Source organism: Nyctibius grandis, chromosome 6 (assembly GCF_013368605.1).
Source record: "Nyctibius grandis isolate bNycGra1 chromosome 6, bNycGra1.pri, whole genome shotgun sequence".
Classification (NCBI taxonomy): Eukaryota; Metazoa; Chordata; class Aves; order Nyctibiiformes; family Nyctibiidae; genus Nyctibius; species Nyctibius grandis.
This window is the reverse complement of record NC_090663.1, coordinates 68,845,526-68,864,045: the sequence shown is the minus strand read 5'-3', so window position 1 is coordinate 68,864,045 and position 18,520 is coordinate 68,845,526. Positions and strand designations below refer to the sequence as shown.

The 18,520-nt window shown below is 52.3% G+C and overlaps 1 protein-coding gene across 1 annotated transcript; it reads left to right on the top strand.

Annotated features, from left to right (window-relative positions):
• Positions 1–5,326: 5,326 nt before the first annotated feature.
• LOC137665161 (placenta-specific gene 8 protein-like) lies at positions 5,327–6,252 on the top strand. Its single transcript, XM_068403994.1, has 3 exons — positions 5,327–5,432; positions 5,677–5,801; positions 6,145–6,252. Exons 1-3 carry the CDS (start codon positions 5,327–5,329, stop codon positions 6,250–6,252), a joined length of 339 nt encoding a protein of 112 aa, XP_068260095.1.
• The last annotated feature ends 12,268 nt before the right edge of the window (positions 6,253–18,520 follow it).

The window sequence follows — 18,520 nt, the reverse complement described above, 5'->3', positions numbered from 1 at the left end:
TCCAAAGGGCAGAGGTTACATCCACCCTCTCTCCACCACTCTTGGAGTCATGCTAAAGGACTTTTGATCCCTACAAAATCTCCCTCAGCTTCACTCTCTAAGGAAGATATGATATCTTTTTTCCCTTCTGCCTTCACCTTCATAAAGGGCAGGTAGAGGCTCTGTCAGTGCTGTGGGTTGGGTCTGTGTTGCAGCACTCCCACCTGCCTAAACCCCAGATGGCCCAGACAGTCCTGTGGATGATCCCTGGAAACAGAGAAAACTGCATTTTTAGCCTGAGAGAGGTAAAGGCCAGGAATTTGGAGAGAGGGAGAGAAGAAATACTACGCTGCCACCTCATCCCAGCACAGTATGGTATGATTTCATAGCTGTACCACCAGGCAGTGCCTGTGTCACCCAGTGGAGTTACAGTCAGTTCTTGCTGACGCTCAGGCTCAGTGAAGGAAAGGCACTGCACCCCCAGCACCAGATGGGTTAAAGAAGCGCAGGAGCCTGAATGCAAACTGGCCTTCTCTGAAATCCCTTACCGACAGTGGTGTTCCCATGGGAGCTGTGATCCTGCGGGGTCCTGGTGTGGGGAAAGGCAAGGGGGGGCAGCAGGAGCCTGGCAGAAGCAGCACCGAGCTCGCAGCCGGCTGCCTTCAGCGGGGAAGCTGCACAGCAGCACCTGAGCTGGTGTCGCGTTTAAGAGGGCTAATTTGGCAGAAGCTAAACCCCATTGCGTTCCAGCTTGTCCTCAGGTACTAGAGGGGCTGGGGGCTGAGCTTAGCCTCTGAGTGATGCCTGATTTGACACCTTAAATTCTGGCTGAAATAGGCCAAAATCGGCACTATCAGTCTGGCCGCGTTCAACAGCTGATATGTTGAACTAACACAGGTCCGGATGCACTCACAGAGCGGGGCCCAGTCGCGGTTGATGAACTAACATGGTTCCAGATTATGCCATCAATCTGGGCGTGTCCACCGAAATAAAATCCTTCCAACCAGTTCCCCAATTAAGGTGATTTATTTAAGCAACAGCTACAGATTCTTTTAGATTGCTGGTGATGAATGCGCTGTCTGCAAAGCACACTTAGGTACCTATGAACACATATATGTTGCAGGATATAGCGCTACTAATACGATTACAAATACAAGCTTGATTTCTAGGTTTCCTGGGGAAGCACCTGGTATAACCAAGTGTACAAATCTTACCCAAAGGCATCCCTATGGGTGGGGAAGAGAGGTTCAGCCTGTCAACTGCTCCCAGAAGTCCGTAGTGATGTCTCCCTGACTTTTTAGCGATGGTATCTTCCCCCCCTTGCCTCTTTCTTAAAGGCATTTTATACTATTTTCTAGGTGTAGGTGAAGCTTGAGTGACTCTAGTCACACATACCTTTATTATTGACCGGTGCAAAATTTTCTCGCTTTGATTTTAAAGGTATAGACTATGAAAAATTAAGAGACTATGCTCAGGGGTAGAGGGAGGCAGGTAGCTTTTGGGATGGAGGTGTGTTTTGGTATTACAACAAGATTATAATGAGAAAAGTTCATCCATAGGACATGATTTTGCCACAATTGCTGGCTCAGCAACCAGTGTTCTGGGTGGAACGGGGTATAATTTCTTGTTTGACAATAGCGATGTGATTTATCAGCTACAAGGTACCATGGAGTTCCCGTACCTGCCTCATTTACACAGAGCCTGGGCACAGTTATCTCCACAGCATTCCACCCTCTGTTCTCTCAGAGTTAGCACTCCAGGCTCCCTTGGTGTGTGAACATCTAAGAATGCAGGCCAGGTTGCCTGGGGAGCCATCACGGTACATGCCAACCACATCCCACCCTAGATGCTTTCTTAGTTCTATAAGATGTGGGTATAACTTTACTCTCAATAAGTGTGCCTCCAATAATTAGTTTCAGTAAGTTGCCCCCCGGTAGTTACTCCACAACTGTTGCCTGGTCTGTTAGTCAGAGGGAGCAGAGGTCGTTCTCCAGGGAGCACCCAGAGCATATAAAGGATGGGAACCAGGAAAAGGACACACATCTACAGGAACAAGGGCGGCGCAGCAGGTACGTATGGCTTTATGGCTTGGCTTAGCTTCAGCGATACAAAACTGCGCTACAAAACTATTGAAAACACTCGTGGCTGAAGCAGTGTTGCTGGGGAAGGGGTGGAAAAAGAGGTGAGGTTTTCTACCTGGAAAACTGCTTCAGAGCTAAAGCAGCGTGTGCCGGGTGGTGCTGATGGGCATCTGGGCAGAAATGGGCAGCAGAGGTAAAGGACAGCAGCTTTTGCACTTTATTGTTTCTTTGTGCACATATACATGTGTGTATATATGACAAAATGCTGCTTTATGACCTTGGTCATCAGTGAAATGTGGCTGTGTGCACCTCAGGATCCGTTCTGTTCCTGCCGGCCATGCCAGTGCCGCTGGAGGTGCCATGGAGCTGTAGATTTGGGGGCGCCTGGGGTGATGTGCTGGGTGTGCTGGGCCTGGGCCACCTCTCCCGAGAGGGGCACGCAGCCGAGGTGTCTCCAGGCCGCTGCCCACTCTGCACCGCAGCCTCCGTCCACGCAGGGACGTGGTGGGTTTGTACTTGGGGAGAGGAAGGGAAAGTCGGTGGTCAGCCCTGTCCGCGAAGGGCACGGTGTGTATGTGGCAGTGAGCACCGCACGGCTGCCTTTTCGCCACGCGCTGCTGTTAGTCTCATTATCTGGCAGCGGGGGAGCACCCCCTTCGGCACCGGAGGCTGGTGTGGTCCTGCCCCTAAACCTTCTCCTGCTGCTGCTCCCGCGCGCGTTTCTCCCTGCGGTCCCTGCCTGCTGCTGGGCACCCCTGTCCCTGCCTGGGACCCCCGTGCTGTCCCTGCCTGGTGTCCCCACTGCACAGCCCATCTGTGGTCTGTCCACTCCCCTGCCCCTCCTGGCTCCTGCTGCTTCTTAAATCATCCCCTGCCCAGGCTCCTCACGGAGGCTGCCATTTTGTCGTGCCATGAGGTGTTACATCGGCCGCAGACGTGGTGGGAATGAGCTGGGGCCTCGTGCATGAGCAAGCAGGGACAGCTGGCCAGGGCAGGAGGTGCCTGGTGAGGGCCGATGGGTGCCGTGGCCCTTGCTGCACCCGTGGGTGGTGGGGCTGCCTGCGCTCGCTCCAGAGGTCCCTGCGGACAGCCGGGTGACTTGCCCCTGAGAGGGCACAGCAGCAACAGCCCTGTTCAGCAGCAGCAGGAAAACGCCCTTGTCTTTTAACCCTCGATGGGGGCCAGTGACTGAGGCGATCCCGCAGGCTGGCGGTTCACCCTTAAAGGCCACTCGTCACCTAATGGGAGCAGATACCTGTGTCTCAGATAGGGTCAGCCCAGCCACGCTTCTGCTGCCTGTGGAAAGCTGCAAAAAGTCATGAGCGAATCACTTGGAGACTTTTTACAAGCTTTCCTCCCTCTCATGGCGTAATTCAACATCCCTTTTCCTCTCCGTGTACTACCAGGGGACAAGGGTCGGCCATATGGCAACAGGCTGTGTCTGACAGCAGAGGCGTGTCCAGGCCAGCCGGTAAATGATGGGGTGCTGCAGGAAGGAGCTGCCGGCAGAACGGCAGAACCCCTTTGCTGCCTGTTGGCAATAGTCAATACGAATGCAGTTGCCACAGCCTGTACGTCTCCCGGGTCAGCAGCAGAGAGTGAACTCGATGGCATCAGCTGTGTGCTGGGCATAGTAATGTATTTATTCCCGGAGACTTGCATTTAATACTTAAAATCTGTCTAGATGTGTAGTTCTACTGTGAAAATAATCCCACTCCCTTTATAGTGTTTTAACAGAACTTACAGGGATTAATGCCATCATCCCTTACTTCAAAATGTAAATGCTTCCCCCATTTTTCTTTCTGCTCCTCCCAGCATCCCGAAACTCAGGTGCTCCCTTGTCATACAAGGGCAGGGAGGGGAGGGCTACTCGGCCGTCACCCCCAGCCGTCACCCCGACAGGCAGCGGTGCTGCCTGCGCAGGCAGGACAAACGTGTCAAAGCTGGGCAGGGGCAGGCAGGACACGAAGTGTCCGAAGGTGCTCTGTTGAACACCTGTAATGCCCACTGCAGAAATGCCTGTGGGCTGTGCAGGGATGTGGTGGCTGGAGAGGACCTCCCCAGGGAGCTGCCATGGGACCACTCCCAGGCAAAGGAGCAGCAGCTGGCGATTACAGGGTCCAAAGCTTAAGCTGTTTTCCTGCTGCTGATTTCTCTGCTGAGGATGTGTGGTTTGCACATTGGGAGCAGGAGAGAGCCCTTGTAGGAGCACAGGAGCCTTTGCATCTCATCCCCATGCTGCTTGGCAGAGCAGTGCAGAGCTTGGGCACAGGGCAGGGAGTGTGTCTGTATGGGACTTCCTATGGGACCATCCTCTATTTTTCTTTTTTTTTTTTTTAAATTAAAGCTCCAAAGCTGAAGTGAGAAGGGCAGAGGATGGTGCTGTGCCTTGCAAAGGGCATCGGGGAGGGAAGGGGCCACATGCAGAGGTGGAGATGGAGGTGCAGGTGGAGTCATAACATGGTTCAGGTGTGTTTGGTGTGGTGCTGAAAAGCAGGAGCTCTGCTGCTCTCAGAGGATATAGCCCCTTGCTGGGGAAGGATGCACAGGAGTGGGGCTCCACGGATCATGGTGGCCCCAAGGAACTAAGGAAGAGGAGGACAGACAGGCAAGTGGAGGAGGGATGGGAACTGGTGACTGGGCTTAGGGTGATGGAGAAGGACAAGGAAAATCCACTGCCTTGAAACCTGCTAAGAAAGCAGGTGAAGAAGGAAGAGAGAGGGAGAGGGGGAGGGGGAGGCAAACAGGCTGAGATGCTCAGGGAACAAAACAAAGATTAAGGTGACCGCTGAGAGCTTGGGAAAGCTAGGACCGACCTGTAGTAGCTTTGGGACACTGCAAACATAAAAAAACAATACAATTTTAAGCAGATAATGATGAAAAATGAACTGGGCATGAGAAGGCAGGATTGACATGTTGAAGCACGGAGGCTCTGAAGCAGAAGGACCTCTGTTTTTACAGAGGCATTTTACTTGCACAGGCCGGGGGATGAGGTGTTGCTGCCTTTGGTGGGGGGCTGGTTTTGGGGAGGGCTTTCCCGCAAAGGACAGCGGCAGCTCCTGGCAGAGCTGTGCCCCCCACTTTGTGGTGGGGGTGGTGGTGCCCTGGCAGTGGGGACCCATCAGGGACCTGTGCTGCCCTCTCCGTCTTTGAAGTCAGCAGCCTGTGCAAGACACCCACTTCAGAAACACCTGCGGCATCTTTCTCTGATGGCTTTTTCCTTCCAGACCACAAACTGCCTGGAGGGACCTGACCCCGCGCTGGCAATGGCTACTCACCAAGTGATCACGGTCCAGCCCCAGTTTTCGACTGCCCCACGACCAGGCGAGTGGCAGACGGGGCTGCTGGACTGCTGCTCTGACTTCGGCGTGTGTGAGTACATACGTACCCCTCATTCCTGGTGTTGGCTCACGATGTGTTTCCGGTGTTTTCCCTGCTCCTTCCACGGCTTTGCCCCTGCTGCAAACCCCACTTTTGGGGGTACCAGCAGCAGAGCAGCTCTCACCTGAGATCAAGAGCCATGGCTCCCACGGCCACATCCCTGGCCACTTCTCCCCCCCCGCCTTTCCTCTTTTTTTGCATGTCTCGGCCAAGCCTGTTTCTCGCTGTCCTGCAGGTCTTTGCGGAACCTTCTGCACCACCTGCCTGGGGTGCCAAGTGGCTGCGGACATGAATGAGTGCTGCATGTGCGGCACCAGCATGGCCATGAGGACGCTCTACCGCACCAAATACAATATCCCGGTCAGTGACTGACAGCAAATCCTGCCCCACTGGCAGCAGCAGCCACAAGCTGGGTGCTGGGATGCAGGCTCAGGGAAGGAGAAAGGGGTGCCCAAGGGGAAGGGCAGCAGTGGGGAGTTGCATGGGTAGCCCCACAGGCAGGGAGCCAGGGACACCTGTGCATCCCTGCCGTGAGCCAAGGGTAATCCCATTGCACACCGCCTCATCCCAATCCTCACTGGGCACGAGCGGCAGCATGCTGCGGGGCCAGGGGTGAACTGCAGGCATGCTGCTGATGAAAAATAGGAAGACTTAAAAGCTGACGTGGGAAGGGGTTGTTCATACAATGTCCCTTGCTCCGCAGGGCTCCCTTGTGGGTGACTACTTCACCACCATGTGCTGCCCTGTGTGCTCGCTCTGCCAACTGAAGAGAGACATCAACCGGCGGAAGGAGCAGGGCATATTCTGGTAAGATGGGCATGCTGGAGCTCATTTATAAAGTCACTGCTGCACAGAGCCTAGCAGGTTCCCAAAGTCTCCCTTTCCACTTAAGACACAGGGTTGCTGTGGTGCCAAAACAGCAATGGTCGGGTGACAAGGGTGACCTGTCCCACAGCAAAATGTTGCTGGGAGCCTCTTGCAGGACAAGGGATCTGCTCAGGGCCCATCACCAGAGTCCAGTGAGGCAGGACTGGGGCACATACACACCCACATGGTGTGGCAAGGCACAGCCCTGCTCCTGACCCTCCTCTCCCATCTTGTTGCAGATGCTGCCGTCCTCGCTGCACCCTGTGGAGCTGCTGCGGGCAGGAGTCGCCGCTGCCCTGGCCCTTGGGAAACACACTGCGGGGGATTTGCCTTGGTTGTGGTTGATTCCCCCTTTGCTGGGTAACACCAGCAATAAACAGCACTTTGCCTTCCTGCCTGTGTGGTGTTATTTATTTCTGTGTCCTCCTGCAGCATCAGCGGACAGTGTTGTACTTTCGTATGCCGTGCGGTCAGAGCACAGCTGAGGTTTTCAGATAAAGGAGACTTTCTCTTGCAGACCCACGCTGGCATCAGGCCAGACCACAAAGTTCAGTGAGAAGATAAAATAAAATAAAACAAAAGCCAAGCCTGCTGCGGACAGCTCAGCGTCTCCTCTGTGGACACCACAGCATGCACATCTGGTGACAGCATCACCCTGTGCTTGGAGAGGCCCGAGAGCACTGAACCCATCCCTGTTTCTGCCTGGACCGTCCCCAGCACCGAGACACAGAAGGCGGCGGTGGAGGAGTGATGGTGACAGTGTGGGGATCACAGTCCCACTCGGCTTCCTCTGCACAAACCTTATTAGGAGCCCATTGCGTAGGAGTTGCTTCTCTGTGGGGTGAGATCCCAACAGCTGTGGGTGTTGGGTGTTATATGCTGTGGTGGAAGAGCCAGGACAATCTGCACCTTGCTGGGGCTTGGGAGTGCAGGGGTTTATCCATTACCTGCCATGGTGAAGAATAGGGACAAGGTAACTCTGGGGCTGGGGTTGCTCTGCAGCTGCCGAGCACCGGCTCAGAGGGGTCTAAGTTTTGTTGCTTTGAACAGGAAAAAGTGCTTTTTGCCCAGAGTGGGCAGTGGGTTGGGGCTGCACGGGGCCCTCAGTCTCTGGCATGTCTGTGCTTCTGTCCTGGCACCTTCAGAACAGGAGTGGGTTTTATTCAAAAACACCTTCTCCCTCCCCATCATTTTCCCTGCTGCAACTCCCTTGCATTTTCCATGGTGGCCACAGCACCGTCGCATCCCTGATGTGAGGGGGTGAGGGTGTGCTCCTGCTGACAGCGCGTACACGTGCATTTGCACACTCGAAATGCATGTGCACAGAGAAGCAGGAGAAGGGGGTTGTGGCACAGTGACAGCCTCAGCTGGGAGCTGACAAGTGTGTGTGTGTATCTGCTGCGGGGACAGATGTCACTGTGCTGGTCTGTGCATGGCCCACAGGTGTGCTGGGTCACCTCTGCTTGCTCCAGCTGCTGGTCCCAAATCCCCATCACCCCACAGCCCACCAGAGCACAGAGCAGCCTACCAGGCACTGAGCCTTCCTCCGTGGCACAGGCGGCTGCATGGTTTGGTGTGGTGGGTTCAGCAACAACCCTGCTGCTCCAGGAGCTCATGGATGAGCTGAGTGCCCAGGGTCAAGGTCTTCAAAGCCACCCAGCCATGAGTGCTGGGGTTCCTGCTTTCCAGTGACAGGTGAACCCTGTGTCCCCAGCATGGGGCTCCTGCAGCCTCCCTACCCCCCTCTCCCCTCCCACCACGACAGTTGTTATGGGATCCCCTGACAGTCATTCCTGCTTGTGGCCTTTCTCCCCCTTGGCCCATCCTGGCAGGGGCTGCCGGGATCCTGTCGCTTTGCCCACCCCTGCTCATGGGGTCTCTTCTCCAGGGCCGTTTCTCCCCTGACACCCACAAAGGCCAAGCCATTCGGACCAGGGACCAGATTTCTGACCCTTGCAGGGACCAGAGCCCTCAGGGGGCTCTTGTCTGAGCAGGCAATGCCGCGGTGGTGCCGCAAGGAGCCAGGAGCAGCCAGCCCCGAGCCTGGGTGAGGGGCATCAGTGCCCAACTTGTCTGAGGAGCGTCAGGGGACACAGGAGCTGCAGCTGATGTGCAGTGAGTGCCCAAAGCAGCAGCCAAACAGCCCTGCACCCACCCACGCCATCACGGCTGAGCTGTGGACTGGTGGGCTCTGGCTGCTGGCCGGGGAACAGGGGTCTCAGGGTCATGCTGCAGGAGAGGTGCTGTGCCACAGGGGCAGGTGGTGGGTGGTGCTGTGCCCGTGGCAGAGCCCAGCAGGGTAGAGCGCACTGGGGCTGTGTGTGGCTGTTGCTCATGAAAAACCCCACTGTGGGTGGCAGTGTTGGTCGTTGCTGCTGTGGCCTGAGAGCACTCCAAGCGTTGCTGGAGGCTGTGGTGCCCGTCCCTGGGCTGTGCTGGGGGCTGTGTGGGATGGCCAGAGATCTGCGGCACCGCATGGGGTGTCACTGTGAGGGTCCACGGGTGCCTCCCCCTGGGTTGCCTGGTGCCAAGTGCCACAGGGAGCTGCCCCGGGCAGGTTTCCCCCTTCTCTGGGGGCAGTTTCTGGGTGCAGGGCTGGCCCTGCTGGGGAAATTCACATAATTTCAGCTTCAGACAGTGGATGTTCCAGCTCAGGTTATTTGAAGCCCTGAGTTATTTTAGCTCCAGCTACTGCCCATGCTGGAGAAGAGATGTTCCTGCTGCTTCCAGCTCTGGATTGTAGAAGCTCCTTCTTGTTACGGGCTAACTGAAGCTCTGCCTCATTACAACTCTGGCTTAACAACTGCTTCTTCTCGTTAAAAGCTAATTAAAGCAGTCTGGGCTTTTCGCAAGGTCGTGAATCCATCATTGTCATAAATTGAATACTAACTGCTATAATTGTACCTTGTCTAAATATTCTTAATAACTATACCAGTGGTTGTACAAACCTTGAATAAAGAGTTGGATTAAAAAAGCACCTTTTGAGTTCAGCTTGGTGCATGCCAGCCTCCCTAACTTCGGAGAACAACACAACTAGACCCCCACCTCTGGTGAGGGTCCATGCACCCTGCCCACCCCCCTGTCTGCCTGCCTTGTCCCCAGTGCCATCCTATATACCCCCACCTGCCCAAAGTCCCCCCCAAGCCTCCATTTTGGGGGGCTGAAAACTGCCAACTAAACGTCCAAGCCCCCCAAACACACTACTTAGTCTTTTTCTGAGCTTCAGAAATGCGGCACGTGTCCTCTGTTTCAGCCCCCAAAAACACAGGACTTTTAGTCTCTGTTTTCCAGCCTGAAAAACAAAGGCCAATCTCTGAAAACACAGGACTTAGTTCTGAGCTTCAGAAACACAGGGCTCTGCCTCTGCTTTTGAGACCCCAAACTAGCCCCCCTGAAATTATTTTCTAGGTCCAAAACCACAGCATAGTCTCTTGTTTTCAAGCAGTGAAAATGCGGGACTTTTGGTTTGCATTTTCATTCCCTAAAACACAGCACTTAAGTTTTTTTTCTGAGCCCCAAAACCACAGGACTACATCTCTCTTTTCATGCTCTGCAAACACAGGACTTAGCTGATTTTTTGAGCTTCAGAAATGCAGGACTCCTGCTCTGGTTTTGAGCCCCAGAAATGCAGCACTTTTAGTCTCTGTTATGGGGGCTGAAAACCCTGCACTGCACTTTTGTTTTCCAACTGTGTGTGTGAGGTGCTGTCAGTGGGGGCAGGAGTGGGGAAGCCAGCCATGGGTAGAGCACCACAGTGCCCCGTGGCAGGTGGCCTCACCCTCCGCCACCCTGGGCCAGCCCGTCCCATAGACTCATAGAATCGCTTTGGTTGGAAAGGACCTTTAAGATCATCAAGTCCAACTGTTACCCTAACACTATGAAGTCCACCACTAAACCATGTCCCTGAGCACCATGTCTACTCATCTTTTAAAGCCCTCCAGGGATGGTGACTCAACCACTTCCCTGGCAGCCTGTTCCACTGCTTGACAACCCTTTCAGTGAAGAAATTTTTCCTGATATCTAGTCTAAACCTCCCCTGGTGCAGCTTGAGGCCATTTCCTCTCATCCTATCACTTGTTACCTGGGAGAAGAGACCAACACCCACCTCACTACAACCTCCTTTCAGGTACTTGTAGACAGTGATAAGGTCTGCCCTCAGCCTCCTTTTCTCCAGGCTAAACAACCCCAGTTCCCTCAGCCGCTCGTCATCAGACTTGTTCTCCAGACCCTCCACCATGGTGGCTGTGACAGCAGTTTGACAGCTGTCCCCGGCCTCAGCGAGGCGGCAGCAGGCCGGGTGGCAGCGAAGGCGACGGGGCGGGGACACCACCTGTCCCAGCCAGGAACAGCCTCTGCCGCGGGGGACGCGGGGCACCTCTGCACACCCGCCGTCTGGCACCGGCGGCTGCCGGGGACGCTGACACACAGCCGGGGACGCCGACACACAGCCGGTGGGAGCGGGCCCGCGCCCCGAGCGGCGGGAACGGCAGCGCCCCTGCTGTGCCGTGCCGCTGCCCCTGTGCTGCAGCAGGGCCCGCTCTCGGGGTATCCTGCTGCCACATACTGCATGCAGCTACAGTTGTTATATATCCGTATATTACATATTTACCTAATCTATATTTTTATCCCCAAGCTATATCTATATTTCCGTGTTTCTACTCATACAATACGCACACGCAGTACTTGCGGTAAACAGATGCGCACAGCCCTATAGCTGAGCACTTCCGGGTCAAAGGGGGGCACGCAGCCAATCACAGAGCTGATGGGGATCACGCTGTCCAAAGATGGCGTCGCGGTGCGGCCGTATCAGAAAGTCAGCCGCCCGGCACAAAATGGCGGCGCCCAGGCATCAACGGGCAGCCAAAACAAAATGGCGACACCCCGGAAGGGGGTTGGGCCTCCCAGGTCACTTGTGGGTAAACTGGAAGGCACGGCCGGTGCTGCCAGCCAATGAGAGCAGAGCATAGGAAAAACGGACTGACTTCATAGCCAATGGCCGCTGCGGCTGCTGCGAGGGGGCGGGGTTTCCACCGGAAGCGGATTGGAGGGGCAGCACTGAGTTCCGTTGCGTGTCGCTGGTACGTGTGCAGCTGCCGCCGGCGGTGGCACCTCCGGCGGCACTGAAACATCCCCGGCCTTGGGCGTGAAACCTCCACTGCGACGCTGCAGCACCACCAAGGCCTGACCGTACCACATCCCCAGAGACACCGCAGTACCACCAAACCCTGACTGCAAACCCTCCCCAGGGACGCTGGCATACCACCGGACACCACCTACCGTAAATCCTTCACAGCGACGCTGCGGTACCACCGTACCCTGCCTGTAAAACTCCTCTCGGGCACGGCAATACCACCAAATTCGGACTGTAAAAGAACCACAGGGACACTGCAATACCACCCAGCTCCACTTCTTATACCTCCAGAAATACACCGCAGCACCACCAAAATACTGCGACCTGCCTGCAGCCCGTATCAAAGGCAATTTTCCACCCTGGCATCTTCCTTTCCTTTCTTTGGCCTCTCTCTCCCACTCCCCACCCCCCTGTCACGCTCCATGTTGATCTCTCAAATTTACAGGACAATGTACTCTCTGATTTAAACTTTATTTCATGAGCTCATTGAGAAATACGACAAACAGGGACTCAATCCCCTTTTCACCAGAATAGTCTGTCACATGACTTACTTATTCACCATTCAAGTCATAAGGTTTCATAACTTACAACCCATAACTCTTAATATTGTGCACCTATGAGCAAAAGAAAGAAATTAGCTACCTAGATAATAGCGAGAGTGCTCATCCATCATGGTGCGGGCATCCCCTGCATCCAGCTGCTGTTGGATCCACTTCAAAAGCTTTTTGGGATAAACTCATGTTTTATACCCTCCAGCTTGGAGGTTTGGTCTGTACCATTTCTGTAAGTTAGTGGATTCTGGGGAAACTGCCAGACAAAAGATACTGGCTGCCAGAGACAGCAATTTGCAGGTGATAATGGCTGCATAACGGCCCTTCAGCTTTTTCTTGCCACCTGTCCTGCCTATGTGGTGCTCTTGTGTTGATCTAGTGATACAGCTCCCAGCACACATCAGGCCTTGGCATGAGCTGGGTTAGCCAAAATCTGAGCAGGAGCTGAGTGAAGAGTCACGCTCCACCCCTTGGTATAGACCAAACATCCAGCAAACACATTGCCTCGGCAAGTGGAGGTACTGTTACTCCTCTTGCCATGCCAGGGGTGAGGAAAGTTTTGAGCACTTTCACTGAAGTCTGGCTTTACAGTTTGTATCAGATAACAATTGATGGTACATGCTTTCAAATGGCGAGATAAGTGATAAACACAGATACACAAGCATACTAATAACAAAGCTAATCAAATAGAACACAATAATACAAATATAACAGGATGTAAAACAAGATACAATATGCCAGTTGCAGATGGTGCATATCCCATAAAAATGTCATACCAGTGATGTCCAGCAGTTTGTTCCATTTCTGTCGCAATTCTGACAACCCGGCCAGTATCGTGTTTGATAGCAGCAGTCACTAGGTTTTGGTATGTAATAGTGCTTTCATAGCTGGCAGTTAAGGATTCCAGTTCTTCAATTTGAGAGGATACTTTGTCCCATATCAGTCATAAGGGTACAGACGAAGTTGTAGGCCAGAATTCCACCAGCATTGACATGAGGTCTGCTTTATGGCTTCTGTAAAGTTGTCCACAGGTTTCTAGTGCTGTAACGTTGCTCCAGCATTCTCAGGCAGGAGCCATCATTTTGTTCCTGTTGTTCCATAGAATGTCACAAAGTGACACCACACATATACAACCTGGTTTTCCCTTAAGCACAACTGTGCGATTGTCATACACTGAGTCTGAGTAACAGGTACCTGAGGATGTATCACTGGAACATGGGGCTTGTATTACTAAACACTTGGTGCAGTACCATTCATGGTTTCCCCATGGTTCACATCCACGAGTATCAACCGGATGGCCTTGGCTATCTATCCATTTGCGCCCTTGAGCTGGCGCCCATATTCTGTTAACTACAATGATGGGAATCGGGGTATATTGGTAAATGGGGGCCTTTAATTTTCTTACTCACTGTGCAGTAACAGATAGACCCACTTAACAGGTTACTTTTACTTCCTACCTCAGAGTACACAGTTTTGAGGAACCGGGATTTACAGTCCTAGCACTGATCCAATAATAGGGCTCCTAACACAGCAGGACTTCCACTACAGACCCAATTGGCTTGTCGGTCATACTCATTTGTAGCAAAGGTTTGCATAGTAACGCATGCAATGGCACTGCCCGTGTTAGAAACAAAATTGTGAACACCAGTGTACATGTCTTTCAAAATCTGTTTGCACTTTTTCCCTGGGTGAAGACTAACTGTAAGGGTTTAGTAGTTGTGTCTATCCCCTTTACCGTATCCATGTTCTGACCAATTATAGCTTGTTTGCTTGATTGTCCTAGCCTGGACACTTTGTTATTAACAATCTCCAAGTCCGTAGAATTTAACACTCCTGTGCCCAAGGCAGCAGCTCCCAACCCTGTTGAAAGATCTCTCGCTGTGCGGATTTTCCAGTGAGACTTAAACCAGTGATTATATATAGGTATTGTCCATTGTGAGCCGTTTGGGTACACTTTATTAATATTAACATCATCCCACCGAATCTTAAAATTCATGTGCTTCAGAAGTAAGAACTGCAAATCTTTCAGGAAAGCCTTGGGCAACTGTTCCTGGTGATGCAGTAGTGACAGTGGGAATCAGGGAGATGTCAAATCGCATACTGTCCACTGTGGCACATGAACCATGACCTCGACGGTAATTGGCACACAAACTCCCATAATGAATCCCAATGGCTGCATTTCCAGCTTACCCCAGCTTTTCCCCAAAAAAAGTCACTTCTGCCTCACCCATGTTACCCCAGCTTTTCCCCCAAAAAATGTCCATTCTTTACCCTCAAAGTTACCCCACTTTTCAACCAAAAATGTCAATTCTATATCCTCTGAGTTACCACAGCTTTTCCCAAAAATAACATCCCCTCTATTCCCTCTAAGTTACTTCAGCTTTTCTCCAAAAAACATCCCCTTTCCCCTCTGAGTTAGCCCAGCTTTTCACCCCCAAAATGTCCCTTCTGTACCCTCTAAGTTACCTCAGCTTTAAAAAAAAAAAAAAAAGTCTGCTCTCTCTCTCCTCAAGTTACTTCAACTTTTCCCAATAATAATGGCACCTCTGTCCCCACCGATTAACCCCAGCTTTTGCCTAAAAAAGGCCCCTTCTGTTGCCTCGGAGTTACCTCCGGTTTTCCCCCAAAATCACACCTCTGTCCCTTCTAAGTTACCTCAGCTTTTCTGTTAAAAAAATGCTCATTTTGTCACCTCTAAATTACCCCAATTTTCCCCTCAAAACGTCACCTCTGTCCTCTCAAAGCTACCTCAGCTTTTCCCCCAAACTTCCCCTCTGTCCCCTCTGAGTTACCTCAGGATTTCCCCCAAAATGCCACCTGTCCCTTCTAAGTTACCCCAGCTTTTCCTCCCCAAAATGCTCATTTTGTCACTTCTGTTACCTCAAGTTTTCCCAAAAAAATTTCCTGAGTTACCTCAGCTTTTCACCCCAAAAAATGTCACCTCTATCCCCTCTGTGTTACCTCAGCTTCCCCCTCCAAATGTCCCCTCTGTCCCCTATAAGTCACCCCATCTTTTCCCAAAAAAAGTCCCCTCTGTTTCCTCTATGTTACTTCAACTTTTCCCCAAAAAGTCACCTATGTCCCCTTTAAGTTAGCCCAGGTTTTCCCCCAAAAATGTCCCCTCTCAGTTACCTCAGATTTTCACCAAAAAAGTCACCAGTCCTAAGTTACTTCATCTTTTCCCTCAAAAAAGCCTCCTCTGTCCCCTCTAAGTTATCCCAGGTTTTCCCAAGACTTCTCCCAATCTAAATCTACCCAAGATTTAGAGGTAACCCCCTCTAAATTACCTCGATTTTGCCCCAAATTTTCCCCTGAAGGGCTGTGTTGTGCTCTGAGGGAACTGCCTAGTCCCTGCCCAGTACTCCCCCTCTATAATAGCCCAGACTCTGCCCCAGGGCATCTGTCCAGTTTATTACCGAGTCCCACAAAGCGCACCCCGGCCACAGACGCTCCCTTCAGCCCTGCGCCTTAGTGCGACTGCAGCTCCACGGGCACGAGTGTGGCTTTAAACCTGCCGCCCACCAGCAGCTCGCCAGCCCCCCGGAGATGCTCAGGGGACCCAAGACTCCCCTTAGTGATGTTCAGGACACCCAAAACCCCCTCAGCAACACCTGGGGCAGCCACAGCCCCCCTGAGTGACATGCAGGGCATGCATGTCGTGCAGACCCACATGCAGGGGGCTGCAGGTGTCTTCTGCTGGGCTGGCTGGTGCCAAGCACCATGTGGAAGTGCCCACTCAGGTTTCCCCTCTTCTCTGGGGGTGGTTTCTGGGTGCAGGGCCAGCCCTGCTGGGGACCCCCTCCTCTGTGCAGGGGCTGTGGCGTTGTCATGGCCAGGCTGGGCCAAGCTGGGTGACACCAGCCTGGGACATGTGTCCCTCTCAGACATCTCATGCACATACAGGGCCACTGCACAGAAGGGGATTTTCTAGGTAGTGCTGGAGGAAGAGCCTCATGGGGCACCCGAGGCAGGAGCGCTGCAGGTCACAGTGCAGCAGCTCAGCCAGGGCGCAGGCAAGGGGTGCTCCTGCCCAGGCAGAGCGGCCATCGGAAGGTGAACAACCTGCCCACGGGGACATGGGAAGCTGCGAGACATGACCCCGAGCAGCAGCTCAGGCTCAGTTCTGTTGGGGAGGTCTCTTAATTAAAGGCTGATACACTGTGACTGGTAATATGTTGGATGGTGGCAAAAACGCAGCTAATGCAAGCCCCTTCAGAAACAGTCCTGCTTTTCCAGAGTGGTTCCCTAGACTTTCACGGAGCACTTTTGCAATTCCTTCGTTTTTGTTTCACCTGGGGCAAAGCAGTGGTGGTGTGCCTGCATGAACTAACAGGAAACTAAACCAGACCGCCCAGTTTCATGTCCCACACTGTTACTAATGGACAAACCCGATACCACTTATTTTCTTCCTCTGGGCTTGGCCTCTAAACAGCTCTGGATTTTGGAAATCCACTATGCAGAATGAGCCAGGAGTGCAGTGTGTCAGTCACTAGAGGGCATCAGGGAAGAAGGATGCTGAAGAGGCCCACTTGCTTCTCTGCTTAATAGTCCAGCATACGGTGGAGAAAGAGTTCTCCAGCCATGCCCTGCTGCTGCTGCTGTTTGCCCACAGGCAGTTCCCCCATGACAGGACATTTCTGCACAGGCACAAGGTCACAGCAATTTAACAGTGGGAAGGAAACATGTCAGTCCCTGCTACATGAATAAACAGCAATGAATGGATGTAAAAACCCTTGAGTGCATCTATCAAGCTGTCTTTGCCCCTCTACTCGTTTGTGTTTCTGACATTTCACAGTCGGTGCAGTGCTTGCCACTTATGGTGCTTCAGCTCCCTTCCTGGGACTTGCTGTCTCAAAGAAATCAAGACAGCTGGGAGGCAAAGTACTACAGCAGACACAAAGCAGGATTGTTAGAAGGAGCTTGTGGGAGAGACCGCTCTGATAAAGGAGCAGCATTTTTACACAGAACAACAGATAAAGTGACTTCTCCTGGTGCTCATATTGTCCACTTCACCATTTCCAGTGTGGCTAGCAAACGGGATTGCATGTGCATCAGGCCCTTCAGCATCTCTTTTCTCCCCTCAGCTGTGGACAATTCCTGGAGGACTGTTTTGCATACCACTGAGTGAGCATGAGGGAATCACAGTCTGCTGGAGACACAGTTCTGCAACACACTAATCTTCTCCAAGTGCCACCACAACCAGCATGCTGGAGCTGGTACAACAGGGTGGTTAGGTGCAATGTCACCGGCACGGGTGGCAGCAGCTCTAGGGACTGTTGTGTTCACTGATAGGAAACAGAGGTCTTAAATATTTCCTAGGTATGTTAATTTTCAAGGATGCAAGGCTTTGGTCTAACAAGCAAAGTAGAGGCAAGACACTTGTAAGACAAAAGACGGCAGGGCTGTGGAGGAGTGTAGCTCTGAGCCTAAATTCAGGAGGAAAGAACACATCAGTGAAACATAGCCCTCTCCAAGCAGCAGGGAACCTGCCAGGAAACCTGCCACTCCAGTGAAATGTGTGATGTTAACATCGTGGTGATTTAACTGGTACTTTTCTGGGGCATGGATGAAATCATTTGATGTGTGAAAGTTGACCCTTACAGGGGAAGGACCCATCATGTTATTTTCAAGGCTAATGGGACAGACCAAAGGGAATTCTGACAGATTTGCTTCAGATGCCAAGCTGTAAGTAGTGTATGGTACCATGCCATCCTGATCTGCAGTTCAGGAGTAATTCCTGGTGAGCATCATATTGAGCAACATTAGATTCAGGCTCCACAGCCCTTCCTAACGTTCATCACTTCAAGTCTTTTCATAGCAATTACTCACACAAAACGTGTTCTCTTCTCCTCTTCCTAATAAATTACTATTATGGTTTTTAAACATTGCCTCCAAGTGCTGAGGTGAAGGTGCAGAGCCCTTTTCACCTCTGAACAAAGAAGGGGAGCTCTCTGTGGTTGGTGTGGCAGCTGCAGATTCCAGCTTCTGTCCTGGTTAATGGACAGCTAGGGTGGTGACCTTCTGCCAGATTTAATATTAAACAGCACATGCAAACACACGAAAGGTGTCTGGAAGCATTGTCTGATAAGGCTATATTCCACTCGGGATGTGTGTAATATCTCAGGGTCAGTTGCATGATATGGGTGTGTCACACATCTGACCAAGCAGAAAACACAGGTCTGAAAGGTTGAACTTCATGTTTAATCAGTTACTAATATTAAGTATTTTGTGATACGGTGACAGGTTTGTCCAGAGATAGGTGAGGAAAGCTTTATGAATGCTTGTCACGCATTCTCATCTGACAAATAAGCAGCCGAGGCAGGTGTGGCCTTGAAAACAGTAAGGTAAAAAAGAATTTCTTAGGGTAGAATTTACTAGTGAGTTTTGTACTCACTTCAATGGGTGCAGGTTTCGAGCCCTGTGGCAGTACATGGGCCCTGGCTTCACCTGATCCCCTTGGGAGCCCTCCAGTTACAAAGCCGATGAGATGGCAGAGTCTGCACTGTCTCTCTCTGATGAAATCTGTAGTC